Source organism: Anabas testudineus, chromosome 21, assembly GCF_900324465.2.
Source record: "Anabas testudineus chromosome 21, fAnaTes1.2, whole genome shotgun sequence".
Lineage (NCBI taxonomy): Eukaryota > Metazoa > Chordata > Actinopteri > Anabantiformes > Anabantidae > Anabas > Anabas testudineus.
In genome coordinates this window covers 231,726-258,031 of record NC_046629.1, presented here as the reverse complement: position 1 = coordinate 258,031, position 26,306 = coordinate 231,726, and the positions used below count along the sequence as shown (strand labels likewise).

General features: G+C 40.3%; 1 protein-coding gene across 3 annotated transcripts in view; it reads right to left on the bottom strand.

Moving 5' to 3' along the window:
* The window catches only part of gtdc1 (glycosyltransferase-like domain containing 1), a 31,259-nt gene extending 6,837 nt beyond the window's left edge, over positions 1 to 24,422 (bottom strand). For 2 of the 3 annotated variants that reach the window (XR_003299813.1, XM_026376441.1), the window contains exons 1-7: positions 24,390 to 24,422; positions 18,466 to 18,647; positions 14,665 to 14,832; positions 12,991 to 13,164; positions 11,729 to 11,836; positions 6,093 to 6,161; positions 5,764 to 5,898 (exon numbers count right to left, since the gene is read on the bottom strand). Coding sequence is in view for 2 of the 3 variants with exons in the window: in XM_026376441.1 (XP_026232226.1) it covers positions 5,764 to 5,898; positions 6,093 to 6,161; positions 11,729 to 11,836; positions 12,991 to 13,164; positions 14,665 to 14,832; positions 18,466 to 18,647; positions 24,390 to 24,401 (848 nt within the window). In the remaining variant the exon portion in view is untranslated. The remainder of the gene's footprint in view (positions 1 to 5,763; positions 5,899 to 6,092; positions 6,162 to 11,728; positions 11,837 to 12,990; positions 13,165 to 14,664; positions 14,833 to 18,465; positions 18,648 to 24,389) is intronic. The other variant, XM_026376442.1, reaches the window with a different exon arrangement.
* Positions 24,423 to 26,306: the final 1,884 nt, after the last annotated feature.

The window sequence follows — 26,306 nt, the reverse complement described above, 5'->3', positions numbered from 1 at the left end:
CAACTGAAGCTCCACAGAGGATGGGTGATCCAACAGGACAATGATCCAAAGCATACAAGTAATTCAACAAAAGAATAGCTTCAACAGAACAAAATACAACTTCTGGAGTGGCCCAGCCAGAGTCCTGACCTCAACCCGATTGAAATGCTGTGGCATGACCTTAAGAGAGCCATTCACACCAGACATCCCAAGAATATTAATACACTGAAACAGTTTTGTGAAGAGGAGTGGTCCAAAATGACTCCAGATCGTTATGCAGGTCTGATCTGCAACTACAGGAAATATTTGGTTGAGGTTATTGCTGCCAAAGAAGGGTCAACTAGTTATTAAGTCCAAAGGTTCACATACTTTTTCCACCCTGCACTGTGAATGTTTACATGTCATGTTCAATAAAAACATGAAAACATATAATGTTTGTGTGCTTTTATTTTCAGCAGTATTGTTGTGACTTAGATGAAGATCGGAGCACATTTTATGACCAATTAATGCAAAACTCCACATAATCCCAAAGGGTTCACATCCTTATTCTTGCCACTGTATATTGGTTTGGCTCCTTAGCATGTGCAGCTATAGGAACAGGAACCACACAGGACATTATCCACAGGACAGGGACATTTTACAGACTGAGGCTCAGGTTGAAAATGTGTCAGGTTGAACTGATCACCTCACAGAGCGAATCAGCACAGCACTGATCTTCTCCAGCTGTCGGTCTGACAGAGCTCTGTCCAAGGCCCGAGGTGGTCTTCAGGCCTCTCCACGCACATTTTATTGAGAAAAATTCTGACAATTTTGGTAAAACATTTTTAGGAAAACAAATATTTGACCAATTTTTTTTGTGTACATTTTTAGAGAACATAACTACACACTTCTGAATATTTGAATAAAATTAATGCATTTTATTATTTGACTAAATTTTCGTAGACAGAAAATGAGACAAAATAAAAAGCGTTAATAAAACTTCTACGAAACTATAATAAATTAGTTGAATTTAAGTCAAGTAGAAACCAGACATAAACCTGATGCTTTTCATGCTTATCCAAAGGTATTTTTATATTCATAGGCTTTCTTTAAAGTTTTAGGTTAAAATTTGAATCTAAATCACATTTTTAAGCATCAGAGTTTGGTATTTAATGGTTTCCTTTATTGTCTTTTCTTTCATTGTTTGATTTCTGGTAAGTCAGTCTGTAAATTTTGTCATTAAAATAAAATAAAAGCCAATGTGTTTATTTTGATTTTGAGTTGTTGGTGGTCTGATAAAACAAAGACCCACACAAGTCACCACATTAGTCCTATTGTTAATGAAAGCTGCTTTACTGGAACAGAAACTCGTGCAGAGCGTGAAGGTCAAACAGCAGAGTCAACAGCGAGAAGCACCTCTGTGGATTTCCTAAGGTGAGGTATTAGTGAGCAGATTATTTCTTCTCATTTTCAGCTCTCAGTCTCTCGTTTCCCTCTGGACACAAAGATAATTCCCTCATTTCCCCAAAATCTTTTTAACTCCTTCTGTGAGCAGCCAATCCCTCTGTCCCACCCATGCTGATACGGACGAGGACAAAGACTGAATGAGAGAGAAATAACGCTGCTCCCGTCCTCCCCCTTTTCAGAGGAATCATGACAGTTAATTACAAAGTGGGGACAGTTAAAATTAGATGGATACTAATACAATAACAAAACAAAATGAAGCTCTGAACACTGAGCTGCAACTCAAAAAAAATATGTTAGGTGATCAACAGAAAATTCATCAGCAACTAATCTGTTAATTGAATAACTGTTGCCTTTTTGGAGTAAAGTATTGACCTGTTAATCAGATAAGAGAAGACACTGAATCCAACCTTGTTTTCACTGTTCTTCACAGAATCAGTGAGAAAAAACTGAGCACATTTGTCGTTAGATGTTCGGTTTCCGAGAGGAGCTGATTCAGGACAGTGTGGAGGCCAAGGGTGGTCATGGGCTTAAACCTGTGTGGGTTTCCATGGTCCTCCGGGTTCCAGGAGCAAACGTGTAAATGGACTCAGCCCACTCAGCACTTCACAATTCTGTGTCCACGCTCACACCCCCGTGGACAAGGAGCAGCCTGGGGTTCAGTTTTCCTTTCTGCCCAGTGACACCTGAGCCTGTGATTGGTCGAACAGGTGTTTGTTTCCAGCTTAGGTCCTGATGGGTTTGTTCAGCCCATAGAACACGGTCTCTGTTCTACTCACATTCTGCTGCTAGATCCATGAGCCACATCTGATATAGATTGTTTCCTTCATGTCTTCGTGTATTCAGGTCTGTTTCTACCAGATCGCTGAAGCAAACCTGTAACAGGTTTATTCATATTACATACACATTGCAACCTTTGTCCATAGGGTTCAGGATTTGGGAACCTCTTGGTTCTGGTTCAGCGACTCCCTGAAGTGGAAATGAGAATCTGGTTCTTTGTTCTGGGTGGATGTTTGGGCTTGCTGCCATCCAATCAGATGCCTCAATACAGGAGAAAGAATCTCATCAGAGGCTGCATAACTTCATTCAGAATCTTCATGTTTTTGGGTTTTCGTCAGTAAAACGGTCCAGGTTTTACTGCAGACAGCAGTAAAACGAATGACTCAAGGGAAACAAATGCAGGATAAAAACAATGGGAACACTGCTTTTACTGGTCAATATTTATTGCGATTTTCTGCTTTGTCTTTTATTTTGTATTTTCTGTAGTTGTTTTATGTCTTATTTTATATTCATCTTCAGTTTTTTAAAGATTTACATAGTTAAACCCCAACACCTCCCAGCCTCCTTCCCTCTCTGTGCTCCTTCATCGTCATCCTCCTCCTAAAGATCAGATGAAGTGTGGCACAGTGAGCATGCTCAGTGCAGAGCAGAGCTCATTCATATGCATGATGAGGCAAGAGAAGAAACTGTGATGGTCTCATTTACAGACGAGTGATTAAATATTCTGCTTCATGTTGAACCCAAGAGGTGCATTTTAAAATTCAAATATTATTTACTGAGCTTCACAATGTGAGGCTGAAACCACAAAGTGAACCAGGGCTCATCACTACAGAGACAAAGGAGACACGTTACAATAAAATCACAAAAAATAAAACCCATTCTAATGTCGACTCCTCCACAAAAACTGTATGTACACATGAAGCAGCAGAGAGGTGACGGTGGAGCTACAGAGTCTCAGCAGGAAACGGAAATGTTGAGACAGAATAACTGTTGATCGTGACCAGAACAATCAGAGTCTATAAACTGGTCGCTACAGCTGAACAGTCTTTTTCCAGGAGACCGGTTGGTCTGGACCTGGGACAATGATGGTGGTGGTTAAAACAGACTCCCAGAAAGAGTATTGTTCAAAATAATAGCAGTACAATGTGACTAACCAGAATAATCCAGGTTTTTAGTCTATTTTTTATTGCTACATGTCAAACAAGTTACCAGTAGGTGCAGTAGATTCTCAGAAAACAAACCAGACCCACTATTCATGACATGCAGCTCTTAAGGCTGTGAAACTGGGCAATTAGTTGAAAGTGTTAAAAAAAATAGCAGTGTCTGCCGTTGACTGTACAAACTCAAACTATTTTGTACAAAGGTTTTTGTTTCTAGGATTTAACAATCCTGTGAATCACTAAACTAATATTTAGTTGTATAACCACAGTTTTTTCTAACTACTTCACATCTGTGTCGACCAACCAGTGGCACCTTTCAGCTGTTATTCCACTCCATGATTCTTTAACAACATTCCACAATTCATTTACATTTCTTGGTTTTGCTTCAGAAACAGCCTTTTCGATATCACACCACAAGTTCTCGATTAGATTAAGGTCCGGGGATTGGGCTGGCTACTCAGTAACATTAATTTTGTTGGTTTGGAACCAAGACTTGCTCGTTTACTAGTGTGCTTGGGGTCACTGTCTTGTTGAAACAACCATTTCAAGTGCATGTCCTCTTGAGCATAAGGCAACATGATCTCTTCAAGAATTTGACATATGCAAACTGATCCATGATATCTGGTATGTGATAAATAGGCCCAACACCACAGTAGGAGAAACAGGCCCATATCATGATGCTTGTACCACCATGCTTCACTGTCTTCACTGTGTACTGTGGCTTCAATTCAGAGTTTGGGGGTCGTCTCACAAACTGTCTGTGGCCATTGGACACAAAAAGAACAGTTTTACTCTCATCAGTCCACAAAATGTTTCTCCATTTCTCTTTAGGTGAGTTGATGTGTTCTTTGGCAAATTGGAACCTCTTCTGCACTTCATGCCTTTTTTTTAACAGAGGGACTGACTGTTCTGATGGTTGTCTTTCGTTTTCTTCCACGTCTCTCTGGTTTTGTGCTCCATTTTAAGGCATTGGAGATCATTTTAGCTGAACAGCCTATCATTTTTTGCATGTCTTTATAAGATTTCCCCTCTCCAATCAACTTTTTAATCAAAGTACGCTGTTTTTCTGAAAAATGTCTTGAACGACCCATTTCCCTCAGGCTTTCAAATGCATGTTCAACAAGTGCTGGCTTCTTCCTTAAATAGGGGCCACCTGATTCACACCTGTTTTTTCACAAAATGAATGACCTCCCTGATTGAACACCACACTGCATTGTCACATTGTACTGCTATTATTTTGAACAATACTGTACATGTGTGGTAAATAAATAATAAAAGATCTGGAACGTTTGTTCTCTGACAGTGATAATAAATCTGTCATTTTCTTAGTATCAGCAGCATTAGTTATTCATGAGCAGAGTTTCTCTGTCTTTTCAGTCATTTACAGCAGCCTGCCGGTTTGATGTTGTTGTCCATCTTTGCTTCCTGACTGAAGGACAGTGAATCCAGTCAACCGTGTATTAAACTGTCGTCGCTGTGTTGCGTTTCCACCACCTGCTATTTACTGTTTTTTTTTTTTCCTCTTTCAATCAGACTCTGGGCCCCAATCCTCTGGAGGTAAACACTGACCCTGATCAGCATAAAGCTCTCACACAGATTTAACCCCCCACCCCAACAGGATGGAGCGCCGGTGCTGCAGCTTCTTCACCTGAAACAGCTGTTCCCCCCTCCCCTCCCCTGGAAAGCAGCAGCAATAAGACGGAGCTGTGATCTGAGGATCCAGGCCACTCGCAGATTAAACAGAAAAACAGATGAAGCTTCAATCAGAGAGATTAACAGAACCTCTCAGTGGAAATCCTGGTTTCTACCAGAATAAAAGCGTCCGGCCCGTCACTACAATAATCTGTCAGTGTTTTGCTCAGTTCAGAGCAGATTACACGACCGCTGCTTTTGTTAGTGATACAAGAGAAAAGGTGAAAATCACAGAGGACTTTCGGCTTTCTCTCCCGTAATCTGATTTAAAACATGTTCATGAACAACCTGAGCCCCCATTTACCATCCGACACAGAAACTCTCAGAAACATCACAATAAGAGCAATTTACAGAGTTTTACACTGAAAGACACAAAAGCACAACAGATTAGGCTAGGCGTTATCTAGTCTGCTAATAGCTAATATTTTGTGTTTCCGATTCTTCTCGTCTTTTCTTTAATTCATATTTTTTATTATGTATATTATTTTGTCATTTTTCTGTTCAATTATTACACATTCATTTTTCTAGATCATTATTTTCAACTGTGTAATTTTACTAATATTCTTCTGTCTTACTTCATATTTAACAACTAATCTACAGACATCTATTATTTTAACTTTTTAACTGTGAGCTGATAGTAACATCTTCATTCTTCAGCTTTGTCTCATCAAGTGACATTCTGTGTCCTGACAACATACTTGTTACCTACCACCTGTGAGGCCAGACAATATGCAGAGGTTTCATGTGGTCTTCAGAGTCCCCCTTAGGAACAAGTTTCTGGTCAGTTCTGGTTTTAGATGTAGACTGACGTGAACCCTGCTCTTCTGATGAAAACTCCTCAGAACTGTCAGGGTTATGACAACTTAGATTAGTGTCACTAAGTCTGGACTCACATTAACATTAAAGGTTGAAACAGTGAACGTGAATAAAATGGGCTTCTCCTCTGATTTGATTTCAGGGAAATGGCAGATTTCACCATACATAGCTTGCTAATTTCATAAAAAGGTCATATACAGAAAGTAAAGCTCCATGTATTACCTTAAAGTGTGTTGATGATCAGGGCTGATCTTGACCCACCTGCAGTCCAGTTTGTGTTTGGGCAGAAGCCTAAAAAAAGAACACGCAGAATAATTTGTTACTGTATTTGTATATGTGAAAACAACAGAAGTATTTGACTGCCTGATTGTCCCTGAACACCTCATTACCACTAATCAATACATATCCACAGAACAACAACACCAGAGTATAAACTGTACATTAGTCAGTGGTCTCTGATATACATCACAGCAGTTTCCTATGAAAGGGGACATGACACTGTCAGTGCTAAACTTTGACTCATTTGAAGTCATTATTCAGCAAAGGTTTGAGCTGGTCAATAATTAACAAAAGTCTCCAAACAAGTCCCAAATCAATGCCAACACCCAAGTTCAGTCAAACAAGCCCAGAGTTAGGTCAGAGTATAAAACGTTTCAAGCATCAATTTAAAATAATGAAAAAACCTACATGAGGTCATCACCAACAAGTAAAAAGTTCAACACCCAAGCCATCGATAATTGTCTAAGTCCAGGAAGCCGAGTCCAGGTCCTCAGCTTCCGGTCCTAAAAGATCTTCAACACATTTAATCAAATTAACATTTACTTTTAAAAACAAGGACCAGCAGGTTTGGTTATTCACAGAAATCACACTTGTTTTAAAAAAGTGTCAGTGTGAACGTGTCAGCGATCTGTCGTACAACCTGCTGGACTGTTAATGTGAAGATCAAAGAGCTCACAGACCAAACGTTGTTTTAAATCAGCTCGTTGAGAAAGATAAGGAAAAGGCCGAACGTCATTCAGTATGACCAGCACTCTTCTGGTCTTTAAAACTATGTTGGTTAATTTATTATTGTTGAGCTCTGGAAGGAGGTGGAATAAAACGTAGTTTGCTCAAGGTTCCTTCCAACTAGCAAGCCAAAAACCAACAAGGAACCATGTGCTGGTGCAAAGAGAAACGATGCTGCTCCAGTCTTCTCAACATACATTTAGAAAAGTAGTAGTAACTGTTTAGACACAAAGACATCTGAAGATTAAAGAACACAAAGACAGAAGACAACAAAGGGATGAAGACCTAGACCTAGACACTTAAAATGTAGACATGTAGATATTTACAAGTACAAATGTTTTTATTACATTTAACACATGAAGACAAAAAAACTAATTCAGACAATGAGACATTAAGCTGCAGGGACAAGACATGCAGATACTGAAGATATTAACTGTTTTCTAAAAGCCTCCAAGTGGAAAGTTGGACGGACACGTTATGTAACACAAACAGACTGTGGTTCAGTGTGAGCGATGGCTTTGCTCCGAGGCCTCTGGGAAAACTTGATTCAATAATCCATTTTAGAAATTAGATGTTTGACTGGAGGCAATAAAAACACGAGTGTGTCCACAGATGGGGTGGGGGGCAATTATCTTATTGATAAATCAACAGTAATCTGTGTGATGACCTCACCTCTATGAGTCTGATTAAAGATGAAAAGATGAAGGTCAAAAATCATTCTGCTCATTTACTTTATTGGCCATAATCACAAGAGTCTGTAGCTGCAGAGACGGCTTACACGAGGACAACCTGGGAAATAAAAGTCTTTTCTACATACAGAACAACGTTACCTCCATTACCTCAACATTACACAGCTAAAAAGCTGTTCGATTCTGGAGGGTTTTAAAGGTGGTTTTGTATTGACCTGCCTTCCTATGTAACTCCAGGGCTCGTGTTTCCTTACACGTGGCACAACAGCTTCAGATTCACTGTCTTCAATGCTGTCGTCAAACCTGGACGTGCTCACATCAGGTAGATAAACAAACCACCAGCTGTTAAGAGGTTAATGTCACATTACAGAAATAGCAACATTCAAATAATAAACTAAACCTTGTCTGTTCATTTTAATGTTTAAGGTGCTTTCAGGCTTCTCTAGAAGCTGCAGGATCACAGAGTACACCAATTAGATCAAACTGGTCTAAGCACTTTCAGCACACATTTACTGTACCATGTGAGCATTGTTGTCTCAAAAACTCAACCGGTGCTTTAACACAGTGCCTCCACAACTGTCTGGTTCCTACTGAAGCTGAAACTAGCAGACCACTGACGTTTCCAATCAAACAGGAGAAGACAGTGCATGTGACTCAGATTATTTCCACATGAGGATGTGTGTTGTACAGAATTTAAAACCTACTAAGTTTAAGTTTGTGATGTTGGGGAACAGATATCAACTTGAGTTGACCTGAGCGTTTGTTGACCGAGGGCTGTGAGTCCAAACCACTCACAGGGATGTGTTTTAATCATTTCTGGTATCTAGTTTTTCTGACCCTGTTTAAAACAGTTTACAGAGTAAAGGAAGCTGAGCTAAGAATGAAGATCCAGCCCTGGGGCCTGAGGCCTGGAACTGTCCTGGTCTCACCCCGGTTATGAAGGGTTTTTACAGCTCGAAGGTTTCTGTCACTTCAAAACCCATCTCGTTAGCACAGAGCTGTGGATCAGAGCCTCTGAGGGGGGCGGAGGGTCCCATGGACTGGGGGATTCTCAGCAGGTCATTATGGCACATTAAGATCCACATTACAGTCATTACGAGACAAGGCCTGAGGAGGATCCTGACCTGTCCTGATACAGCTGACAGTTAAACGGTTTTCCTGGTGTCTCTCTCTGCTGGTTTTGGGGAACAACATGAAGTTATGTAACAATCATATGGAGGCAAAACTGCGACATCGGGAGCGATCGGATTATTTTCGGTCTAGAGAAGCTGCAGCATCTGCTGCTGGGCTGTAAAACCCCAAAACAATAAATGTGAAACCTGCCTGATCTGTTACCAGCAACGACAGGACGGAACAAAGAGTACTGCGATGTAACATTATCTCAACACAGCCGTTAATGTTTGACAGTTTGACTTTTCACTTTTCACAGTAAGAAAGTGTACCTATCATGTTTTGACTTTGTACACATTAAAGAAAGATTACACCAAGATCACACCAACACAGCTCTAAATCACAAAAATAAGGACACAGCTGGTTGAAGTGAAATGCATTCTGGGATACAACAGGTGGAGTGAGAGCTATTTTGTGGGAACAGGGTGAGAAAGGCCAGAGGCGTAAAGAGCAATTTTGCACTTCATCCAAGTCACCCAGTGGTTAACGTGTGACCATCTGTGGGTTTAGGACCTGGACAGGCTGCTGGACTGAGGTTTAACCTTCAGTCACCATGTGTCGCTGTGAATCCCTAGAGGACCTGGTGTGGAAAATCTGCAGTTTGATTAGAGGCAGCTGATGAAGCAGGAAGCTCCTCTCCTAATCACACCCTCACATGTTTAATCTGCACAGATGAGAACAGCTGCCCACCACCTTCTTTCTGCTCTGACCTCCACCCTAATGCTGAAGACTACAGTGCGGCGGGGGCTGGATGTCGAGGTTTGCCGGGGACTCTGGTCTCGTTGGTTCGTGAGATGACCACAATTGGCTCCATATGTGTGTTTGAAGTCACTTGATGAAGAGAACAAATTAAAGATCAAACCAGCGCCGGTGATTTGTTCTTAATACCGCCCACACACGGTGGTCCCTCTGTACTTGTGAGGACACAGCTCCTTACCCCCCTGTGGAATTTCTTCTTCGGCGTTTGAGTCGACTTCATGTCAGCATGGAGGAAAAGACCACAGCAGGTTTGTCTCTCTGCCAGTGTCAGCAGGTAGAAGGCACCACACAGGTCGAACATTGGTGTGTCATCAGCATAGAAATGACAGGAGGTACTCTTTCCTTCTAATGTAGTCCAGTGGATCTGTGTACAGATTAAAGACTGATCCCACTGGGATACCAGAACAGACTTCTGCCCGGTTTAAACTGAACCAGCCAAACCTGACAAACAGAATCAAACATTTATCAATTAAAATGTAGACAGTATTTGCCATGATTTTTTTTTATTATGATTTTTTTAAACCAGAACAGAAACCACTTAATTTCTCATTTTAACAAAGGTGTTGAACCAACCAATAGAATTTATCCCATCACAACATAACCTTTGACACAGGTACCTGATCTCTCGGACCCTACGTGTTTCACTTCCTGCTTTTAACCATCGCAGCTAACTGTCTAAGATTAAACTACAGAACCTCCCTAGTGGAAAAAAGTCAACCATTATCCTTACCTTAATTCAAATCTAAACTTGATTCTAACTTGGACCTTAAAACCAGGATACCTTCAAACAGACCTTTTAAAATGTGACAAAAGACATACAGTAGACAGAGTTTCCTTCCAAAAGGAACTGGGTCTGGTTTCTTCGGTGCACCAGATCCAAACAGGAGTTCAGAATATTTAGGGCGAGTACAAAGGGTCCAAGGAAACTAAATTCAAAAATTAAGTTTTTCTTTCACCACTTCCTTGACTAAAACCATGCAGCAACAGAACAGAACCCAACCTAGACCTAGAATGTGGTCTAGTTCCAATTAGACTGATGGAGAATTCTGTCATATTGTACAGACAAACAAAAACAAAATGGAATGCACAAAGACCAAAACAGACCGGTCTCAACAGAGAAGAAAAGCCGCTGGGTTCTCCAGAATCAGGCACCTGCTGATCATGTGGTGTCCACATTGATCTGATTTCATTCCAACAATACTCAGAGAGAAGTCAGCATCCTGCTGCTGGGCTGTGATGGATGTGATGTCTTTGTGGCCCTCTGCAGGTTTCTGCTGCCTCGGGTCAATCACTATTAAATTACAGTCCACCACTCAAATGCCAATTGATAGATGGATACTGCAAACACACCAACTACAAAGAGGACAAAGAACATGCCAAAGAGGGCTCAGCACATTCAGACACACCAGATGCCCCCCACAAAAGACACTTTTCGATTTGGGTTGGCAGGAATTCACCTCAGTGTAACGTCACAGGATTAATTCATCTGCACTCTCAAACTGGATTTGAGCTGGGAGCATTTTCTCAGATATACAGTGACAGAAAAACAAGAAAAGTAGAAACTGGAGACAGATGATGTAAACAAGTTAGCAAGTATTCAAATATTTCCTATGAGGAATAGTGATTGGGATATGCAGTTTAACTTGAAGTGTTTAATTGGACTCGAACCTTTTGTGCAAAGTCTGTGCCCAGCTGCTCTGCTTCTCAACTCTTTTTAATTAAGCCAATCTGGTTTTGATTTACACCAGGAGGTCCAGTTTTAGAGCGCTCTGAATGCAATTTAAGACTTCAGATTGACACTGTAAAACTGTGTTTTAACAGATCAAGAAAAGTCAGGACAGTTTTCATGCTGAATTGCGACTTACTGTGATCGACGATGAAAGTCATTTTCAGATCTGAACCCAGCCCACTAGAAACAGCTTATGGCTGATACATGCTGCACTACAGATGTGTGCACTGACTAATACATAGAAACCTGATGTCCATCAGATTCTCAGTTTGTTAGTGAAGCTGAATCAGAGCCACCAGTAGGAGCTCAAACAGAAGACCAGAAGAAGAAACGGTTTAGCTCTGGGCCCGTTCTGTTTATTCCTCCCTCCTCCCCTCCTCACCCTTCCACCCCCTGCTCTGTTTCTGTGAGCATTTTATATTTTCAAAGAGGCGGGCTCAAAGTTCGGTAGGAGGACCGCGGGCGGGTGGAGGGATTGTCGGCCATGCATATAATCACTTACTTACACTGTGTGAGTTTGCTCTGGATCCGACACATTAACATGTGAAAATGAGCTGAGAAACACTGGAGGGAGAGAAGAGTCATCCTGCAGCTCTGCACTGATCCTGCACACACTGTACGTACAGCAACACACACACACACACACACACACACACACACACACACACACACACACACACACACACACACACACACAGTGTCTTCTCCTCAAAGTCCGACTGAAGCTAAAGCTGAATCACACATGAACATTCTGATTAAACACATTGTGAAAATCCAGAGACTGTTCTCAATAAATGTCTGAGCTAAATGTTGTTGTGCCAGGGTGCGGTAGTTATTGTAGTTATTTTAAGGTAAAAATCAAGAACAAATTCAAGTTACTTTTACTTGAGTATTTTAATTTAATGTGACTTTATAGTTTTACTCCTTCTACAATGATGTTACAGTTGTGGTTAGTAATTATTCTATGCTCTGATAAAATATTTAATGTTCATATGAGATTACAGACCTGCATTTCTATACAGGTACTGTACAATACTACAAACATACAGAACTGATGAAACATCTGGATCGAAGGTGAAATATCTTTAAGAACTTTAAAGTCCAGTTGCAACTGAATAGCAATTTTTGGTAAACAAATATCCAGTACGATATTACAGAATATTATATACTGCTGTATTTTAAACAGTAAAGTATTTAAATTTTAATGTAGCCTAAACCGGCTGAACAGCAAAATGTTAATAAGAGTAATATTTATGTGTATGTATGTATAAGAAATACTTTTAGCACATCTACTAACTATATTATTTGAATACAGATCTTTTTCCTGTAACAGTATTTCTACAGCATAGTAACGCTACTAAAGACGTTAGAACTTCCTGATCTGAGCTCTAATTCTACAGCAGGGAGCCAATGTTTGCTCACGGTCTCCATATTTCTTCGACTCCTCTTTAAGTGGATTCTGTGGATTCTAATGCGAGTCTAAGGCTGTAAAGACACAGTTTGTTCATACGCTTAATAATTTTACAGAATGAAACCTCCACTTCACCCTACCCTCCACTCTTTATAACAGACATGTGGTTTAGTTTACACACCTTCACCAGGACTCTGCTCGTGGGCCCCCATTCTAACCAGTAATCCCTGTCAGATTTAACATTTATGGATGAACTCAGCTGCTGCTGATTAAAACTAATCAAACATTAATTGAACATCATTAAAACCTGCTCCCATCCAAACTCTTCCTTAACCTGAGGAGTAGGACAACACTGACCTGCTGACATCAGGGAACTGGACCGGGTAGCTTAGGACCACACACTTAGGACGGATCAGCTGGTCCAGGTCTCTTGGTCGGTGGTCTGGAATCGTCTTCATGAAGGAGGAGATGGAGGACAGGAAGGAGTCCATGTTGAAGCACGAGTTAAACACCACAACGTCTGACACCAGGCTGGATCACAGAACCACACAGACAAATACTGATTAGTAAATGGTAAATACTAAGATTTTCTACAGCTGCAGCTACTTCCAGAAAATCTAGAGATGAGGGGCTGAAGAGGGACAGGCCAGAAACAAAGACACAGAGTCTGTCCCAACACCCACACATGTGGTTGACAGTCCACAAGTAGGTTCTCTCCAGCTGCCTGTTGATGTACCATTTTCAGAGGAACATCAAGATTCCATCAATAAATCTATGATCTGCATCTGGGTCCATCCTGTTGGACCTCAGTAACTGGGTCCGAACCAACAAGTGTTGTGAAAAAACAAGAAAAACCAATTGCTGAAGGCAAAAAAGAGCCAATGTGGGAAGAGTCACACATGACAGACGACAATGGAGAAGGAAACAAGAGTGTAACTGCAGAAGGTCATAAAAAGCAGAGCAGCTGCAGTTCCTGCCGCTCAGCAGCTGATATAGGAGCGACTGCAGCGTCATATTTAAAATTTCAGACATGATGCTGTTAGAAAAAAAACAGGTTTTAAAACTTAATGTAGACATAAAGTAATAAACATGTTCAGCTTTATGCAGAAAACAGGGAGAACACCACGTGGTTGGGCTATAGGCCACTATCTTCATATGTGTGAATTTATCACCTGGCCAAACCTGCACCAGACAAGAAACCTGCAGTACACCTGATTACAGTATGAAGAGAAGCATGTCTGTAGTCCTTGTAGGCGTTCATCAAAGGACAACTGAAACCACGAACTGGACTTCAACTTAGACTATAACAGAGCAGGGAGGAACCAGTTTTTAAGAACCAGACCTATCTGACTGAAACTGTTCGAAGACAGCTTGAAGTTCATATTAAAAAGAAACCTGCGGAATTTTCCTGTCAAAGTTTCAGTAAACTCTGTATCCTGATCATGAATGCGTGTCCTTCCCCTGCACCACTGGAAATCCTGATCTGAGTATGAAATGAGCCTGGTCTGCCTTTACAGTAGAGTGATCTGTGCTGGCTCTAATCAAAGGTTATTTAATGCTGCTGTAACGACGTTAGCCGAGATGGAGAGACTGCGACTTATTGACATGCTGCCGAGCAGATCAACAACAATCACTTTTCTGTTGGACGTCTGATTAATGACAACATCACCCACTACAATTACACAAGTAATTAACCAATCATATCAGCCCAGGTTGTTAACCAATCACACGCAGCTGACACGCTCATTAAGACAAACGGTTCCAGCTCAGCAAGGCAACAAACAGTAAGTTAATGCGGCTCTCAGGTTTCGTGTTGCTATTAAAACTTGATGCTGGAGAAGCAAGTCTAATTTTGATCAAACTCATTCCAGTGCAAACACAGACGTTAAAAAAGAACACACAGTAAAACCAGCACCAAGAGTCAGACCACTACAGCATCTGTGACTGAGAGTTGTCAGGTCTCTGCAGGATAACACAGTAATCATCATGTGCCCACACAACAAAACAAGGCGAAAAAGGACTGGTGTTTACCATGAGAGGACCTGGTTGTATCCATACTGGAAGTCTCTGTCCTGGTGTTTGCGGACTGGATAAACCAGCTGGTTCTCGTGGAAGTACAGAACCTTCTTAAGATGGGCCAGATCTGGTCTGAGAGCCACTAGCTCACACAGATTAAGGACCGAGCTGCTGAACAGGACTCTGCAGGGGAAGACATACAGAGATAAAGCATGCTGTTAACAGAAGAGTCTAAACCTAGGGTTAGAATCTTCTGAGCAGGTCTGAGGATCGATGGCGCCCAAAACAGGTTTACAAAATGATTCACAACCAAACGTTTGATAAGATCTTTTTTATCGTCATCAGAGGTGCTACAATGAAATTCAGTTTGACAGGTCCCTAAAATAAAGACATCAGAACTTTTTCTCATAAAAATACATTGAGGTCATGAGCAGGACATGAGTTGTATAGTAGGGTTGTGCAATAAGTTTAAAAATGTAATTATCTGAGCCAAGGGTCCAATCTCCTGTTATTTACTCAACAGTCTACACTCCAGGTGCTGATCAATCCAGCAGGTCTTTCCATGAGCTCAGCGGTGTCCTGTGGTGACTTTGAGGGTTTCTTGTCAATTTTTGTTAAATAAAAAAGGAGGAGAAGGTCTGGTTCCAGCGTAATTGCTGCGTTTCCTCATCGTGTGAGTGTAACTGAAAATAGTTTTTGGCCTGATGGAGGATAAAATAAAATAATTGTTAAAGCAACTACATTTAATAAAAACAGGCAGATTAATAAGTGAAGACTCATTAGCTGCAGGTCTGTAGAAACTAAAACCATCTGAAGGTTTCTCAGGACAGAGACCTATATCACAGAATCCCAGTCTTGTCTCAAGTACAGAGCTTTAATAAGAAAACACTGACTTCTGGTGAGGGATCTGAAGAAAACTGAGTTTTCATGTCAGGATGTTCCATCAGGTGATTCCTTTCTGGAGTTCTTCAGAAACTGTTGAAGGTTTGAATCAGAGACCACAGGAAGACTGATTTCTGTTCCACTTCTGCGCCACACGCCTGAAAACACACCCCATCAGGTCCAGGAAATTAGCCTAATCCAGGTCTGAGAGTCTCTCAGTCATCAGTGGTGGCTCGTGGAGAAGCCACATTAAAGTCCCCCATTCTGAGGGTTGGTGCATGAGTGATGAAGGGAGAGTCCAAGTTTGTAGTGGAAGACAGAGGACATGGTCAGTCAAGGACACCCCGAGTTTCAAAGATTACTGAGCACACAGAATACAACACATCTTCATTATCATCATTATCAGGTCAGGTGTTGGGAGGGGGCGGGGTTCAGTGATTATCTACACTATAAAATGTGTTGTTACCAACGTACATGGCCGACCAGCTTAATGGTTCAAAGTCATCATGTTGTATTCTCAGATGCCCCGCCAACGTGCTGCTGCAGCTGCGATACCGTCAGCAACAAGCAGTTGTTCAAATTCAGAAAAAGGTACGAAGTAGGGCAGTGAATCATGTTTGTTCATGATGCCCTTTTTAAAAAACACAATCTAAGAATGAGTCAGCACCCCCACACACTGAAACAACCCAACCAGCAGTGAATTAAGGCCTTTCTTGATCTCTGGGTATGAACTGTCAATTTTAAGTAGCTCAGAGTTGAAGCATCAGGTTGATGTTGGTGTGTTGATATTAGTCAGCAGCTTCAGACCTCTGAGTCACTGAAACCTGTGATCAGACCCTGCTCACGCTGCTCCTCATCACTTCACACTTTTAAATTGGGGTTAAAATCAGAAACACCTGACTAAAATATAAAGTGCTCCACTCCAGCTGCTGACAACATTTTCTCAAATCAATCAGTTACAAAGTTTATTTTGAGAGTTTTAGTAGTTTCTGGGTTCTTGAATAAGTTGCACAAAATTCACAGATTTGTATGTATATCTACACATTTACAAATGTTTCATACTAATAACAATCTGCATGTAGCAGCTGCCAGGCTATCTGGATCAGGAGACTACAACAGCACCTCTCTGTATTAAGAAGTTCCATCCATACATTATAATGAATGAAAAAAAAAGTGTTTTTTGTCTCGTTAGCTGGTTTAGTAGCATAAAGCAAAGGTGCTGATGACAGCTAACACTGGCTAATTGTTGCTAGCTTGCCCACTGTTTTGTCTTTCCCATTGAAAGCAGTGTAATAACTAATTTTATACTGTCTGATTTCCAGGCTAAACAACGGGTAAAAATGTGGGCCATCACATTTTTCATCAGATCATAAGTGTTACCAAATGTTAGCCTAATCCCAATCTAATGCAACCACAATGGGGCACAATTCAATTCCAAGTCTGGGAAATTGCAGAGGGGTTTCCTCATGAACGGCATCTAATGTAACTTTTGCCAAATCAAACATGCAAATCATCAACATGACTTCATACTAGATCAGCCGCACTGAGTTAACAGAGGCTGCCACTGGTGCTGTTGGAAACTGGGCTACTGTTGGTCGAGAAAGTAGAAGAGAAGGTGTGTTCGTAGAAATAAAAAGAGAAGAGAAAAGGCAAGAGTGTAGGACTGACAGTGGGGAATGTTGGGACTAGGACAGGGAAGGCTAGAGAGGTGGTTGACATGATGCAGAAAAGGAAGGTGGACATACTGTGCGTCCAGGAGACCAGATGGAAAGGTAGCAAGGCTAGAACATAGGGCTAAGTGAGGAGGGCACTCAGGAAGATGGAAACACATTTGGTCCCGATGACATACCTGTGGAGGTATGGAGAGGTGGCAGAAGAGGCTCTGAATAGTTTGTTGTGAGAGGATGCCCAAGGAATGGAGGAAAAGTGTCGACGAAGAGCTGTGGGAACTACAGAGGAATAAAGCTGATGAGCCATACAATGAAGTTGTGGGAAAGAGTAGTGGATGTGAGAATGTTGATTGAAAAGTACACAGGTGGACAAACGGAGTTGCACTGTGTCTTTGTAGATCTAGAGAAAGTGTCTGACAGGGTGCAGAGAGAGGAGCTGTGGTTTTTATGAGGAAGGCTGGAGTGGCAGAGAAGTATTTTAGAGTAGTGCAGGACATGTATGGCTCAGAGACAGTGGCACTGAAGAAAAGACAGGAGGCAGAGCTGGAGGTAGCAGAGCTGAAGATGCTTAGGTTCTCTTTGGGAGTGATGAGGATGGAGAGGATCAGGAATGAGTCCATCAGAGGAACAGACCATGTCAGATGTATTGGAGGTAAAGTCAGAGGCCAGATTGAGGTGGTTTGGTCATGTTCAGAGGAGAGATTGTGGACATATCCGTAAACGGATGCTGATGTTGGAGCTGCCAGGCAGGAGGTCTACAGGCGTATACACCCCTGGCAGGAGCTTTTGGATGTATGTCTACACTTCTCCAACAGTTTTACCTCCAATCCACGACTCATCCCTGTGATATTACCACAGGTTAAGAGCTCTAGCTGCCTTGCACAGTTTAAAAAAAAAAAACCCATCATGAACTAGGTAGATTATATTCTGACAGTCAGCTAGCTTCCTGGTCAACTTCCAGAAATCTGAAAAAAGAATAGTGTTATTTGGTCTCACTGATGACTCACTGAAAAAGGAAGTGATCACGTACAGTATTAAGGAGAGTTCTCACGATGGGGTTGAGGGTTCCAGTCTGCCTTGGCCGCTGCTGACAGTCAGCGGAGAGATTAGTTAAGTGTGTGCTGTGCAAAGATTCTAGTCTGATGTGATAACAAACCACTCTTTTAAAGTTGAACATTAAGTGTACAACCACTACGTAATAATGTACAAGCCTTGCCAGTATGCTAGACATGTTACTGTATGAGGTCACCTGTATGAGTTTTACCTGTATGATGGACAGGTGGGGATGGTCTGACTGAAGTGCAGTGCGGATGTTCTTGCCTTCCAGTGCCATTTTTTTGCGGGCAGTGTGAAGACGGAGCAGTTATCAATGTTTGCATTCAGCAGGTCAATCAGCTGCTTATGCGAGCCACCGTAAAACGGCTCCACCAGAAGAACAACAGGAGCCTGAGAGAGGAGGCACGCAGATTAGTGATGATATTACAGACACAATTATCAGGTCAAAGGCAGACAGTTGACTGACTGATAAAACTATAAATTCAATCCAGTTTTACACTTGTTTCATTTGGCTTTTGACAAGCTCTTTGCAGTCATCGACTTTGACACAGTTGAGTCTTTGCCGAACCTGCTTATAAATGAACTGTTGATTCTTTGTTATATTCATTTCAAAGTTATTGCAGTAACTGTGTTTTCTTTCTTCTGTTTTCTTTCTTTTTGTCACGTTGTGTTTTAGCAAATGTTAATGTTAGCCTATGGTAACATTTTAGCTTTGATTTTATCACGGGTTCTGAATTATAGCTGCCCTGCACAGCTTAACACAAATGTCCCACCATGAACTGGGCAATTTACAAAAGCTAGTCGTTCTTACCACAGCTTGGAGAATAAATCCAAAGCTGGTGAAATCAAACAAGATGTTTGAGGGTGTCTACAAAATCTCTACAACACTTTTTAATGTTTGTAGATAAAAAAATGAACCAGCTTATTAAGAAAATGACAGATGAATTAATACAAATACTAGTTGCAGCAGGAAACAATCAGAACCAAATTTAAATGTTTGTAACAGTATGCGTGTTCACATCCTGTTGCTGCCATTTGTGTGAGAGCAACAAAGCAAACTCAGGATGACTAAACATGAAAAAGTAAAGAACAAACTTGCTCTGCTTAAAGATATTGCCAGAGCAGACTGCACATACAGGTTTTGAAAATATAATCTCCTTTTGTTGATCTTGTCAAAAGAAAAGATCCTGTTATTGTTAGTGTAAAAAGTCTAACTGAATCAATTCACTTTCATTCACACCATTGCAACAACTCTTCTACTGGATATCTGGAAATTACAGGATTTTTGTGTAATTAATATTCAGTCTTTTATCTAAGTAAACGTCAAGCGTTGTAGGACTGTTTGCTGACAAATGTTAGTTGGACATAGTAAAGAACGCTTTCACAATCTCTGCTGCCGACACTTACACTCGATAAACCCACTTTAAAGTTTAGCCCCTTGTCAGCTTTCTCAGTGTGAGAGTTTTTTAACATCCTCTGTTCTTGGCCCAATCCATCCATTACCTGTTTTACTTTTGTTTCATGTTTGTCTGAAACCTGTAACACTGCCGAACTGACTACAGGTTGCTGACCTGAAAGGGTTAAACAGAGGTTCAGGTAATGAACAGCCACTCCAGGCTTTCACACATGGTCATGGTCATTTGTCATTTCACGTTTTGGCTAAATCAGTGGTTTGTTAATTCATCAAAAATGGGAATTATAAATGGTACATAAACATAATTTGTCACACTGTGGCATGTGAAACACACAGCAGCCTGTTGGAGGCGACGTAGTCCTGAGCACAGAGCTCATCTTCCTAAACGTTTCAGTCAGTAAATGACAAACTATTGTTGACAGTGATTGTTGTTGCAGAGAGTTAACTTTACAGTAATAAACCACAGTAAAGCAGTAACATCCATCTATTTGCAGCACAATGTGTCCTGATAGCAAAGCTCTGAGTCCATTATGATGTGAGGAGCTTTACATGGCCAACAGGAGGAAGTGGACGACTTACAGTGCCCAAGCTTTCTGTCCTTCCACTGAATCCCTTCGCAGTGATTTCCAGTCCGCTCTCCATTTAGCTACCCACAATGGGAGCTAATGTAGGAGCAGCAGCACTCAGTCTTCGCCCACAGACTGTTCAATCAGTCAATATCTGCTCCCTGCAGCTCTGTAATGCCACTCATATCTGGAGAAGGAAATGAGCTGTGCAATCTGCTCACTCTTTTCTGTTTCTGCCAGTGGGAGACAGATACCAGTCTGCCGGTTCAGCAGAGGTTAAATGCAAATGTGTCAAATATAAAAATCTGATTGGAAACACGGGCATAATGTCGTCCATTGTGCTGAAATGGTCCAATCTATTTCCTGAATGCGGTCAAATAATGTGCAAAATGAAAATGTGAATGTATCAGGGCAGAGATGGTTTGATTAACTCGGTGGGTTCTGACCTTTTTGACATTGCAATTGAAGGGATCAGTTTGTTTTACTTTAGCAATTTATGAAGGGAAATATTTCACATCAGCACTATTTGTTTATGTGTGAAGGAAAATGTGATGATTGGCAGAAAAAAAAGATTTTTATTTGTAGTTGTCGATCAGACATAGGATCAAAAGATACGATTGCCTTATACAGTACAAACCTAATAGTTAACATCTAAATACCAAAGAATGGGTTGCTACAAAAAGAAAAAATTAAAGCTGAAACAACTTCAACAGTGATAAAAACTGAAAGGGAGAGATGACAGTGGACAAATGAATGAAGAGAAATACAAACAAGACAATGAAAGTTGAATGAAATGAAAAAATTAAAAGAAAGAAGTTGACAGAGCACAATAACTAAAAAGTACCATTCAATTATTAAAGAAGAATAAAAAGTCAAAATGCAAGAATCTGAAAAAGAGCACACATTTATTTACTCATGTAAAATAAGTAAATAAAAATAAAAAATAAATAAAAATAATGTTAAAAGTCAGCATAAACGGTGTAAAAGCTGACAACCAGTAAAAGGAAAAATCAAAATTGTGAAATAAACAAGAATTGACAAAATGTCTAAAGTCAATGGGGTAATAATAATCGACAAACAATAATCTTAACAGTCATCTAATGTTAGATGAAGTTAAAGTGAACAATCAAAGTCACAGTTTCTGTTCTAATGATGGAGACAACAAAACAATGCCCATTAAATTTAATGATCAAATTCACCAGGAATAACAGTACCAATACTGATACTGATAAAATTACTTTTAGGGTACTTCTACTGTTGGAACATCATTAGAACAATAAAAATGGTCCGAGCAGTCGGCAGAAAGGTAACTTCCAGGTACAACACTTGTCAAAAAGCTGAAGGTGACACTTTTGGTGAGAACGTCAATACAAAGTTTGAACGTACTTCACGTTGGGAAATGGACAAAAAAGCTGACCCACAGTAGGGAATGAGAAAATAATGGGGGAAAATGAAAATGTGAATCCTGCAGTGGAATATCAAGTATGTGACGACCCCGCTCAGTGTGACCGTCCAGTGTTTGATGGAAGGAAGTTTATTAGTAAATGTGAAATTGATCGAGTAAAGCAGAGAGAACAGATCATTCCACCTTACACACCAAGAGTCCCTATAAACCACTGAGGGGGATTCCAGCTCTGCAGACTCATATCACCTAGACACCTTTCCTCGCCCACTGCTGCAAACATGGAAGGCTGCCGACACACATGAAACAAAGGGTTAATGTCATCGATTTCCCCCTGGCAGGGAATCCCCCTGTGCAGTGAGCCGGTGAAGGGTTAATAAGTCATCTGAGAGGCTGAGTCAGCCGGCCGAGTGAGGCTGGAAACTAAAGTCTGTCAGTGGAATCACGCTGGAAATGTTTTTCTGCTTCTTCATGATGATGTTTGCTGTGAATCTGTGGGCGCAGCAGGAATTCACTGTTTCATCTGACATGACGTCTTGGTGATATCATACCCGTCTGACACCACAGAAAGATACTCCACTATTACCGCACATCCCTCTGACGTTTCAAACTGTTAATCGGATTATACTATCTCAGCTACATACCAGAAACATCCGCTGACTAAACCTCTATGATGTATGATCAAAATTTCTGATGTGAAGAAAGTGAACTTGTTTGTGGACTTACTGATTGTAAATAATTATAAACTTAACACGTGGCGTGTTTAATCCCAAACACGCGTGTTTTATCCCAAACACGCCCTCTTCACTAACTAAAAACACAAACACCAGCTCCTCGATGCTTTGTCAATATTCAAATAGGGCACCAGAAGACTGTGGAGGCTGAGCACTCACAGGAACATTGTCAGGTCCTGGTGGGAGAGCAGAGTCATCCGGTTCAGGACAAACCTGTGGACTCTATGTTGTCATTAACGACAACACATTCTCCCCTCCATATTTTATACATTAGATTTTAACCTGATGTGAACATTGTAGATAAATACAAATGAAAATGGTAATCCAAGTTTTTCTTTACCAAAGGTATGCCCTCCAGGCCACACCATTTACATTAACAACTGGCCAAAACCTTAGAATCACCTCTTAATACGATGCACTCCGGCCACTGTGACCCAAAGAGTTAAAAAATAAAAAATAAAAATAAAAATAGTAGAACTATCACTATTTTGATTATTTTTGACTTAAAATTATAACTTTGCAAAAGCAGAAAAACAACAACTGCTGTAGTGAATTTTATTAGATTGGATAGGTGTGCCTAATAAAGTGATCATGTATGTATAAATGTATGTACATCCATTTTTATATAACTATCTTTGTGTAATGGAGACAGACAAACAATTTGATGAATCCCCAGAGGAAAACTTGTGTTTAGCACTGTACATCATAACAGCTCACAGCCACACGACACCCAAACATGTTCAGAGAGGTCACGGTGGAGTTGAACATTCTATTAAAATAATCTGAATCCAATAAACAGACAGATGAACCCCAACATTAAATAACCGGTCCTACAAACATCAACAGAAATCTCAAACATTTCACAGCGGCAGGTACAAAACAACGGTAGTATTAATAGAAGCATGCCTAATGTAGGACAAAATGAAGTGGTCTTTACAAAGCTAGAGTTAACATCTGAACGTTAGCTTGTAAGTTTACGCCGCTCAAAGATCAATATTTGTTTGGCATTTACAATCAAATTTAAATTTGAAAGGTATGCAATCTACATGAAACTCACAGGACATCATAAAACCCTTCAGAAATACTCATTTCTGCTGTGATTATGAGACTTTCTAGGGCCTTGAAACAAAAATATGAGCCCTAAAAATCTGTTTCATATTATGTGGTTTCAATTTAAAACATGAGTCATATTCTGTGATCCTGTTCTGATTGTAAAATCCTTCAAATGCGCTCTTACACACAATATTAAACAGAGTAATAATAAACATCTCCTGCAGTACTTACAGTTTTAGATACTTTACAGTGTCTCCTAGATTAAACTGGGTATCATACATGAACTTCAATTTTACAGCAGAAATTACTATATTCCGTATAACTCAACAATGTTATTCAAAATATGATGGAAAACAAGAAGGACAACAGGTCTACTACAAAAAACTACAACTGTCCACGGGGATTTTTTATATGATCTTTCGAACAATGAATAGCTTTAATTAATAATAATATGACCTAATCATTGAAACATGGACACATGCAAACAGCACAAATTGAACTGATTAACTAATTAAAACAAATTTACTGATTTTAGAATTGTATTAGTTAAATTAATAGTCTGATAATAGGTTATTAAGTTCAGTACTCGAGAAGTAATGTTGTAGTTTGAGGTACAATACGAACGTTTTGAAAAGATTTACTCCAAACTACTCGGTTGAAGTACAGTAGTACATGTGTTTACTGAAATATCCTTAAAAGTCTTTTGACGCTGGGTGTCAGTCCTTCTGTTAGCTGTTAGCTCCGTTAGCCAAACACAGCGCAGGCTCTGCTAGCAGCTAACAGCTAACTGGCTAAAAACAACCCTCCGCGTTCCGAGTTAGCCCATGTAACAACCTGTGAGGGCACCGGGACACTGTCCGGGCCGATGCCAGCAGAGACACCCCGGTCTGTGTCCCAGTGGGGAACGAACGACCACAAGTCCGCTCACACCGAGAATCGATTCAACAGCAGCGGGACACTCACCTCCGACTCCATCAGCCCGGCGCCAACACGCTGCACGCCGCACGCCAACGTGCGTCATCACGTCGCAGTTATTAACGTAATATATACGTGGTACTACTACTACTACTACTACTACTACTACTACTACACAGCAGTAAACGATACAGTAGTGGTGGTAGTTGTAGCAGTTTTAGTAAAAGTCGTAGGAGTAAAAGCAACAGTACTGTACTCATTGTGGTAGTACTTATGTAACAGTAACTGAAGCGTAACTAGTGCAGTAAAAGTAATATTGGAAGGAGTGAGAGAAGTATTGCAGTAGTGGTTGTAGTAGCCAGTAGCAGCTAGGAGTAGTAGCAGTAGTAATACTAACTGTAGCAGAGTTAGTGAGTGGCAGTACCAAGAGCAGTAATACTAATACTACTAATACCACAGGCGCAGTAATTAATGACAGGACAGCAAAATGAGCTAGTAGTAGTAGTAAAAGTACTGCGGCTGTAGTGTTCCCATTCAGCTTTTTAGGATTAAAATGAATGTGCTGAACACTTTGTGGACGCTGTGTCTCTCAGAACAACACGTTTGAGAAGGATTTTTAATAGTACTGCTTACTGCTTATGCAGGTATTTGTCACGTGTTGTGCTGAACCACATCCTGATGATGTGCTGTGAGATTAAACAGCAGTGGACGACACCTTCCAGGAAGAATAACACAGCTTTATTAAAATTTCATTTGGCTACATTTATTCGAGCATGGTCATTTCCAAGAAAAATTACAAATTCAATAATAATACTTCAGACATTTCAGGAATTCCTTCATCGTAAGGATCGTCGTCATCAGTCCTTCGTCTCTCCCTCTTCAGTGGGATGAATAAAGTGGATTTTTTTTTATTCTCAAAAATACAGTGTTTTCACAATAATCATTGTATCAAAAGTTCCCCGAATTTAGAATTTCCAGTAGTTTCAAAGAAAATAAAAAAAGCAACAAAAAAGTAAAACTGTCCAAATACCACAGATGCTCTCTATTCATATTTTTGCTCCAATAGTCTTCGACAGAATCATTTTACTAAAATATATCTATTCGTGAGGAACTCTAATACTGTACACTACAGTATGAAATAAATAAAATTAGGAAATATAAAATGAGTCACATAAATAAAGTGGTAAATTCTCAAAACAATGTATTGGAAAATTCAACAAAAACAAAAAAAGTAATACTGACAAAAATACTGTCATCAACAAATACAGAAAATTGCACAAACATATGTAAACTAACAAACTTCTGTCTAACTACACTAATACTGACGAATCAAAACAAGATGAAATCGGTATTTTAATACTGAAGCAGAGCAGAGAGGACACAGGTGATGTACACTGTACAGGGATGGCACTTTGCAGACAGATGAGAAGGTTTGCATATAATAAGGCTTTCTCTGGAGAAAAAACACACAAAAAAGGCTCTGTCCTTTTTTTACCTTGATCTTTTTGAGCCCTTTCTTTTCCCACTCTTTCCTGTCCTTTTTAAGACTCACATCGACACTTTATTTTGAAAATCACACAGCTTTAAATGTTCCTTCACATAAAGAAAAAAAAATCAGGAGGCCCAAAATCGTGTGGTTAGTTGGCAAAAATAATTAAAGAGGATAAAAATAAGAAACGTCACAGTAAATAAAAGAAGACAAAGATACAACACTGACAAGGCGTGTTCAAGACTTTTCCCTCTTTTTTTTTAAATTCATTTTTTAGTTTGTAGTGATTTGGAGAGTAGAGTGCAATTTCCTGATGTGGGGTTTCGAACACGAGACACAGGAAGTTAAAAACATGATAGCACCACACAGCTTTTAGGCCTTTATAATACTGTACATAAAAACAGCTTCACTTCATGTCTTTATAGTAATAATCATTATTACGTCTTCTTCTTTTCTTTCTTTCTTTTTTTATTTGA